Genomic DNA, 11,038 nt, shown 5'->3' with positions numbered 1-11,038 from the left:
GCTGAACCTAGGAGAATTAAATCAGTCGCATTCCAGGGGCAACAGGAAAAAACAAGCCTAACGCCCTGGAAGGCAGGAGAACTCGGGAGCCTTCCAACTGCGTGCATACACGCTGCGTGGTTCTGAACAAGCCATTTGAGCTCGCTGTGCGTCTGTGAGCTCAACTGAAAACCGGGGTCAATACGGGATCTGCCTGGAAATCAGGTGCCGCATCAGAGCACGGCTTTGCCGCGCTGGGTGAATGGCCGGATTCTGAACTCAGTTTCATGGGCTTAAACCTCAAACAACGCTGCTGCTTTCAGCGCAACGTGACAGCAGCTGAATTGTTGCGAGCAACAACGTCACATCAGATCTATTCTAGCAAATAAAATAGGGCCAGGTCTGTCCCCTGGCCCTACGAACAAGTAGCACGGCACGGCCCAGAGCCATGCTGCTATCCCACTGGGGATGGCCTCACCAGTCCACAGTGCTTACTGGGAACAGTCTCTGACCCACGCTGTCCCCCGAACTGCGCCAAGACATTATCTAGATACAGGTTAGATGGCACAAAACCAGGCCAGACTAACCATTGCACAGTACGGATGATCACTGGGTGGTACCTGGAGCTGCACCCAAGCCCCAGTTAGCTTAATCAGAGTTGTTTTTGTTTGTTCACAGCTGAAATAAACTTCAGACCTGTGATGTCCCACTTTAGGGGCTCTGAAATTCAGACACCTTAAGAGGGTTCAATCTCTAGGAGAGAGGAACATGATGTGAAGGCAACAAAGTGACAGAAAAATGCAATACTTTCCGAAAGTCAGATCCTGAAAGGCATCTCACCCTTTCTTCAAGCCCAGGTCACCCCATTTACACCAGGCGGCTGAAGAGAAATGCAAACACGGTGTGATATGCCACAAACTCCCGAATGATCATAGCAGGTCTGCAGCTCTCAGATCTGCAAGATCAGGGAAAACCTGTGGGACTCCTCTCCCTGCATTCCTCCCGCCTCCTGCAGAGGTGGCACCGGCACGAGGACAGGAGACATCAGGCCCAGCTCTGGGTCACTGCATGGGGCTCTGCAAACTGTTTTGCTAAGCGACTCCTTCTCTAAGCTCAGCCTTGCATCAGGCTCCAAGAGGCACAGCGCTGGTTTTGCCCAACGATTTTCATTTCCGCCGCTTCCTGTAATTTGGCAACGCAGCTCTCAAATAACTGACGCAAAATAGTTAAACTGCAACTCACAGACAGAATTTGAGGTCAGCCACAATCATCTCACCTCCAGCCTATGGGAAATTTCAGCTAACTTTGTTATCGCGGGTTCCTTGTAAACAAACTCTTGCTCATCCAGGTCTCCAAATTTAGTTCCATAAAAACCAACCCGGAAGTAGGTGCCAAACATCCTCTTTCCATCCTAGGTTTGGAGAAACAAAAGGTTATTTCAGTGTGGAGACATGCACACCCCTAAGCATGGCTGCAGGCAGGCTCCTGAATTTATGCAAAACAAAAAAGAAATTAAAAAACAAGGGAAAAAATAGAAAGAAAGAAAGAAAGAAGGGAAAGAAAAACACACCTGGAACTCAGCATGAATGCATTTAGCAGCAAACACCGCAATGAAATTATAAACTAACATGAAATTATATGGATCAGTTACGACCATTAGCCCAACGCTGCAATGACTTTTCCCACCCCAGGAGGGGTCCGGAGATGTTGGATGTCTCTGAGGAACAGCCAAAGGCAAGTCCCTTCGTTTGGGTAATTATTTCAGGCTCTCCAAATCCTACGCAGACACCCCTTAGCCTGGTCCGTGGCCTGTAGGCACAGGCGCGGGGACGTCCAGTTGCTGGCAGCCTGCAGCACGCAGGGAGGATACTGCACACAGACACCCCTGAAAATTACCCACACCAGAGCCCCCATAATCCACTCTCAAGTAATTGCAGGATTGGGCCGAAGTCAACGTCCAGTTCACTCACACACACACGCAAGTGCTTTTTAAATAGCATGTCAACTGGAAGGTGTTATGTTCTCTTCTAGTAACTAATGTCTAGTACAGAGGGCCAAAGTCACTCCTGGTGAAAGCAGATGCAATCCACTGTATCATGTACCTGCTTCCATTTGAGCCAGTAGTGAATTTGGCCCAGAAATGCAACCAAAGTAGAGAAACAAGAAAGATTTTTGCTGGAAAAGTAACGAAGAAAATCTGATTAAGAGAGAGAGAGAGAGAGAGAGAAGAAAAACGCTTTAAAAATATATCACACCTTTGATTTTGTTAAAAAAAACTCACGCTGCATGCACAAACCAGAAATGCCTTTCAGCAAGAAACTCTAAAAATGTTCACCTTTACTCTCATGAGAAAGTGTGATGTAGTATATAACGCTCAATGTTTCTGAATCTGGGCTAGTGTTCGGTTTCAAACAGCACTTACAGATGTTCTGGCTGCCGTATATGATTTTTTTTTTTAGTATTTTGCTATAGCAAAACTGATCTTTTGTGGTGATGGTGAACACAATCTATGGAAGGCAAAGAGGATAAATAAGCCAAACTAAAATAAAAAAAAACAACCCTCAGGCAAACTCCAGGGACTGAAAAGGCAAGCCACCACCTTCTCCTGGCCGGGAGGAAACTCTGGGGCGTCATGCCGGAGCGGCCCAGGCATTGCTCGGCTCCTCTCGCCCCAGGCACAGCCGGGAGGACGCGGCGTTGCCTTTTTGGGGTGAGGGCTGCTGCCCGTCCCGAGCACCTTCAGGAGGGCAAAGCTCACCGATGCCTAGCTCTGGAGTGGAAGCGAAGCCTAGAATGACCAGGGCCAGCAGCAGCCTTGCTTAATACATGCAGGCCACATCTTGGCTTTACTATGGGACATCGACAGACACAAATTCATCAGCTCTGCTCTGGCAAGCGTGTAGACACACGCTCCAATTTAAGAAAACAAGGAGCCGCACCGAGAGTTGCTCATATGCTTAATGTGGCGCGGGTGGTTCCTTGGACCCCTGCTCTAGGAGAGGGGTCTAGCCCGTCCCTCCGAGCATCCCTCCTGCAGAGAGGGGCTTTTATCCAGCTCCACCTGCCAGTGTAGACTACAGGGTTTCACCACACCACAGCCATCCCCAGAAGCACCTCCCAGGGTGCGACCCCCAGCTGCAAAGCTATTACTGTTTTATTGGAAGTACCATCCGGCAACATCTGGGAGCTATTTCCCTGGAGTTCCCGTCTTTCTCCAGTGCCCATCCCTCTGGACCCATACAGGAATGAGCAGCTTACTGAACCCTAAATTTGCTCATCACTACCTTTTCAAAGCCACAGTTTTGGACAGTATTACCCATGCTAAAATCCCTCAACGCCCAGCATTTCCAGCTTCCTGTGCTATTTTTTTTCCAATTCAATCTCAATGTTATAGGCTCCTTTCTCAAAGCACTTCCCAAGGTAGCACCATGTCTGCCCAAGGGGAACTGCCATACGAAACATCTCCCCAAACCTTACACAGCGCCTGGGCATGCTCCACATGGAAGTTGGTGGAATCCTGCCCCAACCCATGGGCACAGGGCAGGCCCCAGCAACAGAAGACACACTGCTGCTCTTCTAATTCACGTCCTTTTTCCTACCTACTTCACGAGTAACTTTCAGGGTACGAAGCATCTGTAGAACCTGGTCCCTAAAACGTGAGTATCTGCCGTGTGGACATCTGCCCAGCTATTTGTTGCAGGCAGCGTACATTTATGTTGCTGTAAAAATAACAGCGAGTGAGGAAGAAAATGCTGTCTGTTGATCAGCATCAATTAATAAGGAGTTCCGGTGGCATTTACTAAATGGATAAAATAAGAGTGATGGGGCACTGGGAAGTCCCAGGAGTGGTAGTAGCAGGGAAGCCCAGTAAGATCCAGTGCCCCCGTGTGAAGGCAGCTCTCAACTTAGCTACTTCTTTCATCGTCATGAAGATCAGCTGCACTGGCTTTTCCCGATAAATCCAGTTGCTGAAACTCAGTTACGATAAGGATCCCAGGGAGAAAAGCCTGCAGTGAGGAGCACTGGTTAGCCCCTGTTGTGACAGAAGCATCTCCCCACAAAGCCCTGGATCCATCAGCCACGAAACGCATGTGACTCATGTTCGGGATCTGTACCTGGAAGCAAGGGGCTGGAAACACACTCCTCGGGGAGAGCAAACACCTACAGGCCATTCCTCACCTCACATAGACATTCAGTAGCTGCCAGCCCCCTGAGATTAGGAGAGCACAATTTCTTGCCTGGCTTAAGAATACGGGATGGCTCTGTACTAGGATCTTTTAATTGAAATTTAGCCAATACCAAAGTCTATCTAATCACAGTACTGAAAACAAAACAAATAACTTAAAAATACTCCATGGTCTTGTTTCTGAAAGAGCTAAAAATGCAGATATGAGGGAGAAATTATTAAAAGCATTTTATCTCCTATTATTTTATGAAAAATAATAGGTCTTTGGGAGGAGAAGAGAATGAAGGTGAACACTGAATAGCCATTACAGAACTGGCAGAGCAGATAACAGCCACCATGATTTATGAAGGTTCATGATTTGTTATTATGCATGGTAAATACCTTTCAAAATTGCTGGGAATAAAGTTTTAGAGTTATCTCTTGCACGCACACAAAAAGCTTTGCCAACAAGATTTGAAAAATCAGACGCAAGAGTGATCATCTGCTTTCTTCACCAAGACCAACACAGCAGCAGCGGCCTGAAGGCAGAGTCAGCCTGGAGTATGTAGGAATAAAAGTAACTCCTTCATACACACCGTGCAGAATGCAAAATCCAACCATCTTTACCAAACTGAGCATTGTTATTTTCTTGCTCAATTTTAACCCAAGGTCCTTTGCAGTGTTGCCAACTACTACAAGTCTTCCAATATTGATTTTTTGGAAGTACCAGCTCCTGGAGTCCTGCTATTTGACAGCAACCTCACCCTGCATACTTTAAAATGCATTTTTGAATTCTCATGGCATAGCATGAAAAGATTTCTCCTAACAACTTTCCTAACTGGAAAGTAAACAAAAAGAATTAATTCAACATTTATTCAATGAACAAACACACAAGCAGAAAAACCCACCACTCGGTATGTTTAAGCAGGTCTCAGAAATGCATTGGTGCCAGACTCGGGATACTTCAGTGCTTGTAGTTGGCAATACTACATGTGACATGACGGGGGGGTCCTGCTGTTGGCATAGCTCTTTGGTAAAATGAAATTGGGGTTTCCACAGTGTAAAACAAAAAACAAAAAGGGGAAAAAACAGAGATGGGGGGGGGGGAAATTCCACAAGTAGGAACTTACCACAACAGACAATAGTAAGAGTGGGGAGGAGGGTCAGCAACCAGGGCGATAGAGGAGAAAACAGAAAGTATTTAATTAGGGAAATTCCAAAAAACAAACAAGCAGCAAATTGGCAGCAAATAAACTTTAAAATAAAAAAGAGTGAGCATCAATTAAAGTATTTAAAATAAGGAAAAAGGGCAAAACATGCAACAAATCTGAAAGCTACAAAGCACAAAGATCAGAAAAAGTGTGGCAATGAAGGAGCATGATGACAGACGAGAACAGAAACCATGGGTGTCTTTTACCATGCAGTAAAACATGACTGAGTGATGTTAGAATCATAACCAATGACAGAATTTTCTTCAGGGGTCGATTTAGGGGCAGACTAATCAAAATAGATGCTCACAGGCCTTTGTTGGCTATTGAACACAGATCATTTACACGCCTATGACATGTACTCTGGATTGCTGTGCTGCCTCATGTCTGCTGGGACTTTTCACAGGAACAAGTAAACGATATACAGGACCAGCCCTTAATTGTCAGGGGTTACTTTTAAGCTACTGAATTTCATTTCAGACATCATTAGCCCAAATTATTTGCGTCACACAATGCAAAAGAACGTCGTTCTGGGCCCCAGTTCGGGAGGTGTGGGCTTAAATGCTCTCCTGTGGTGGAAACATGGAGTGAGACAGCCCATACTGAGTTGCCCGATTCACAGAAAAGCAGAGATTAACCGGACAGCTGAAGACTAAACAAATAATGTAACATCATATTCACAAAACATTTAAAATGTCTTCTGAGAAACGCTTGTGTACCCACTGTGTCGACTGGACTAGGGCCCGAGTTATCAAACTGGCTGTGCTGTGTGCGACTGCGGATGAAGCTGACTGCTTTGTCTATTTTTAATCCAAATGTGTGGTTCTCATGGTGTATGTTGTAGAAACGTGAGCAAACAGCCTCTACAAAAACGAAAGCAGCAAAACTGACTCCAGTTAACACAACTGAGGTATTTTACTGCCAGATAAACAGCTACATAACAAACTGATTGAATGAAGCAGCCTATTCTCTGAGATATGGTCTGTACATGCAGTAAACCAGTTTTGTGTTTCAGTACCTCTGAGCATTATTGCTTAAATCGACCCCTGTGGGTGGGGTGAAAATATGGTATGAAGGGATGATATTCTGTGTCAATGCTGATGAAAAGAAATATAAACAAATTATAAAAACAAACTAGTGATGATACAGTGGCTCATTCACCAAAGAACCTCATTAGTGGAACACATCAGCATCCATGCACTACCTACAGCTTCTTATGAAGAATTTCCTACTACAACCACAATCGGTTTATTGGTATTTCTTTGGTTAATGAATTGTTTTAACAGCAGACAGCAACAGAAATACCCACAACTAGCACATGTGGGCAAGCGTTGGCGTGAGTCATCTGAAAAATCTATTAGTGTTCTTTACTAACTAAAATGGAGTTACCTACCTCCCAGCCAGTACTCTGTGTAATAAAAAGTAAAAAGCGCATGTCACAGAAACCAAAAAAAAGTTTCAAAGGCCAAAACATGACCATCAATGTAAGGTATCGTAAACCTGAAATGGTTTTAATGATTATAAGTCATCATGCATCCAAAATGGCCTTCTCTGGCCCAGAAGGACACTCAATGATTGTCCTCTATCAGTTCATTTAACCTCAGGAATCTGGCAACGCCAGAACACAGAGGAAACCACCAGACCCTCAGCTGGATCCTACGAAATCGATGCACTGATTGACATCTACAGAGGAGCTGATGTTAGCATAAGGGTAACCACCCCAACAGACAAACGATGTACCCACCACCGCGTGACCAGAAAGCTGGTTGGGGTGCGGGGCTCAGAGTAGCACTGGCATGTACTGGAGGAGGGTCTGCCGAGTGCTTGCCTGCCCTGACAGAAAGGCATGCACCCAACGGGCCTCTCCTAAAAGATAACATGTGTTTCTTAAGAGTTGCCAAGTGCTCTCGTCTCCTGCTTAGCTGAGGTCTGTTGAGCTTTGTGAGGGTTGGTAACTTCTGATGTCTCTCATCAAACGCTCAGCACCTAAGCTGGTGAGTTTTGCACCATCTAAGTTTAGAAAGGTTCCTTCAATTATTTATCCACCATATGAATAGACAAATAAAACCCCAACGTTTCTGAACGTTACCTGCCAAGCTAAACAGTAGTTCTTCCCAGCATGCAAAACAAAGTTTAAAATAACATGTGAAAGGATAAACTGACAGATGATGGGAATTTTTAACTCTTGGATATTTCTGAAGTTACAATGAAACTGGGTATGTGATGTTCTCTCATGTTAAATGTCCAGAGAGAAAAAAAATCCTGTTAGCGATCCTTGCCTTTACCGTGGATCACCATTCGACAATTCTCATGTAAGCTGATTAAAATGTTTTTTCCTTAACAGGTAGTTTTTATTTGCACTGAGCATTTGAAGTTTCTTCACAATTCACACTGCAGCTGAAAATTCAAATCATTACCTGGTGAACAATCTTGCTGAATGCTTCTTGGAGTTTACCATGAATAGTAGATAGCTTCTTGGCATCTCTATTAGCTTCATGAATAGGAATAAGGACTTTGTAAACCTCATTAACTGCTTCATACATGCCAGCCTACAAAAATAAGGTCCATCAGATTGCTCCATCAATTCAACAGCAAGCATGATACATACTAGCAGCATTTAAATTATAAAACTGCAAAATGAAAAGGCAGCACTGTGATGTAATCAGCACCTTTTCTTAAAATACACCCATACATGAATGGAATAAAATCCCCAGTTACCTTTGGAATCAAGAGCCTACTGCATTACACATTGCTACTAATAAATGAGATTATTAACAGAATCAAAACTGGGATATTTTGGATGGATATATGCACAAAAGCACAACAAGCTAAATAGGATCCTAACCAAATCTATGGGAACGAAATATGGAAGCTTAAAGGCACAGTACAGCTTGTTCTATTCAGTGCATCTTCAACCTAAGTGACTTCTACATCCAACTTTGGCACTCCATGAGACGGGCTTTGGGAAGTTTCCTTAGGATGTCTCTAATGGAGGGGATCCAGCCCATCGTGGGCAGAGACACTACACTGCATGGCTTAGCCAGCCCACAGCAGGGGTTCTAGGCCTTTGCTCTGGAGTTACTGCTGCTTGTACTTAAACCTGCTGAATGATGTTTCATATTGCGTTGTGGGAAATAATTCACTTGCTTTCCTTGGTTTCTGACGGATACGCGACTACCAGCTCATTAACACTGCTCACATAAAGCTCTCGGCCCACTCTTTTTGAAGAGGAGGAAAAACATTACGGCCTTTCTTTACTGTTGTGAACTCCCAAATGTGCAGTGTTGAAGTGAAAGACATTGGAAACACACAAAGGCCTCTCGGTCCCAGATCCCATTCTTGCATGATTTACTCCAGAGAGCAAACCGGGCTGTCTTGAACAATAAAAACTCCTAATGCTCCATGCAAATTAAGCAGTTACAATAGAATTATACAGACTGAAAGAGAAAACATTTTCCTTCATATTGTCCAGCAGTATAAGATTGCTGAAGAAGATAGGTAAAGAAATTAAAGTCTTCTACCATGGAAAAAGATGCTGCAGCCTGTTCCAGCAATCCCACCAGACCAGCTTCTGTAAAATACTTTCCAGAACAGATACCTTCTTCATCTGGTGATACAACATCATCAGAAACTGCTGACTCTTCCAAAACGTTAGAAGATATGTTCTAAGGAGATATAATGTAGATGAAATATTTTTACTCAATTTAAACAACATTCAACACTTTCAATACTTTGAAAGCCAGCTGATTTTCAATCAAATCCTAAAATTTTTAAGGAGGAAGCTTTCGCATGCATTTTGTTTAATTTCCTTCTGAACCAGCACAGTACTTTAGCACATGCTTAAGCTAACTGCACTGGACCACTTACACATTCAAAGCTAAGTATGTGCTTGTTTGCTCTGCTCATTTTGCCCTGCTTAACATTACTAGTCACAGGAACCACTTTCATCCACTGCACCCACTATAAAATGGTCAGATCAAAGAGGGTAAAACCCATGACTGAAAGGGACTCAGTACTATGGACGTAAAGACTTAGGGGAACCAAGACAGTCTTCAAGCAGAACAAAGATTTTCAGAAGTTGCTGTAATGCATTCTCCCCAAAATAAACAGAGTAAGCGCCATATGAGTGCATAGGCACAGTAATGCCTGGCATGTGGAGATACTGAGTATCTCAGCAGCAGATGACCAAACCCAAAAATACATAATGGAGGATAATTCCTACCTGAAATGTAACACACCCTACAGGGAGGTATTTTCGGTCTTCCAGCATGCTTAGATATTCAGCCACCAAGGCTGCAGAGTGGACCAGGCACTGGGCTGATTCAGCATGATTGCTCCTCTCGGAGTGCTTTCCAGCCATGTTCTGCAGCCAGGTCAGGCGCAGGTCAGGGGAATTCTGATAGCCCTTTGCAATCCTAATTGAAACGAAAACCTCTGTGATTAGTATTTAGTTACTTTTGCTTAAATAACAACCACCCTCAGGGCCAGGCTATCTAGAAATACACGAGAGAAGAAGTTGTATGGATGGAAAGTTACCCTAAATTACTTCATAGATTTCTGGGACAGTTAGTGGCAGGCGAAACTGCAGCTACCCTCTGATGGCGGAATGCTTTTATGGGTCACTGCTGAAGCTCTTGACCAAAGCTCATATTTCACTTGGAGATTGGTAGCAGAGGTGTGGGACAATCAGAGCAGACCTGCCTCGCTGCTTATGACAAAACCTCTGCCGCCCTCTAAGCAGCCTTCAGGATCATTTGTGCAGACACCACCATGCAATTTGGTAGTTGGGATCTTAACATGGCTCTGGAATATTTTTTGCATATGAAGACCATCATATGTACCACCACCAAAAAGCCTTTTGTGCAAGAAGGTCCTGGAAGATCCTTAAGTTCTCCCTGATGCAAGCAGGGAGAGTTGTCTTTACTCAGATGGAGGATGAGATTGTCAGAGACTGCTGAGGAATGGAAACTACTTTCATCCAAGATAAGCTACATAAATGCCAAACAAAACCTATTAACACCACATTCAAACACAACAGACAGATACATATTGGTCCATGAGCACTAAGACCTGGAACTGCTCCAAAAACAAGCTCTACAAGGGCTCAAATGTGCAACAACTGAGTCCAAAACCAAACAGCAAATAGCTGTGTTGGTTTCAGGTGAAATGTGAATCATGGCAAGCAGCATAAAACAGGTTTAAGTTTAAAGTAAAGTAATTGCTAATAAAAAACAAGTAATCAAAGTTCATAGCAATATAATACCTCATGCTCTAAATATAGGAAGTGCAGTAGGTACAAAGCTTTGCTCAAACACCATGTGGAGCACTGACATCTACTGTCCCTACAGTGCAATGGTTATAAACTCTACCTGTACATCAGGTCAATCAGCATTTCTGGATCTTCCTGGTGCTCCTTCATTTTAACTGTGTCAGAGAGGATCATATGGAGGTTGAACACTAGATCTTGGACCTGTAAAAAATACACTGCTGTAATGAACTGGCAATGGGATTTGAGCTACATACTGCTGTATTTGGACCACAGTCGCTCTGAACCTTTTTGTGTTTGCACTTTGGTGTCAGAATTAATTAAGAACCTGAGTTTTATGTACTTAGGTGATAAAAAAACCCCCCGTACCTCCTTCAGGGAATACATCCAAATTCCAGCTATAGATGGAGGTTTAAGAAC

The 11,038-nt window shown here is 43.9% G+C and overlaps 1 protein-coding gene across 1 annotated transcript in view; it reads right to left on the bottom strand.

The window, feature by feature from the left end:
* DOCK7 (dedicator of cytokinesis 7) overlaps positions 1–11,038 on the bottom strand; it is a gene marked incomplete at its 5' end in the record, with an annotated part of 99,255 nt that overhangs the window by 7,017 nt on the left and 81,200 nt on the right. Inside the window, 6 exons of the mRNA XM_009580683.1 lie at positions 1,256–1,381; positions 6,746–6,760; positions 7,770–7,901; positions 8,874–9,017; positions 9,575–9,767; positions 10,722–10,822. Coding sequence (XP_009578978.1) covers positions 1,256–1,381; positions 6,746–6,760; positions 7,770–7,901; positions 8,874–9,017; positions 9,575–9,767; positions 10,722–10,822 — 711 coding nt within the window. The remainder of the gene's footprint in view (positions 1–1,255; positions 1,382–6,745; positions 6,761–7,769; positions 7,902–8,873; positions 9,018–9,574; positions 9,768–10,721; positions 10,823–11,038) is intronic.

The sequence above is a fragment of the Fulmarus glacialis genome, unplaced genomic scaffold (genome assembly GCF_000690835.1).
Source record: "Fulmarus glacialis isolate BGI_N327 unplaced genomic scaffold, ASM69083v1 scaffold10726, whole genome shotgun sequence".
Taxonomy (NCBI): Eukaryota; Metazoa; Chordata; class Aves; order Procellariiformes; family Procellariidae; genus Fulmarus; species Fulmarus glacialis.
Note: the sequence above shows the minus strand (reverse complement) of the source record. Positions and strands in the feature narration are given on the sequence as shown.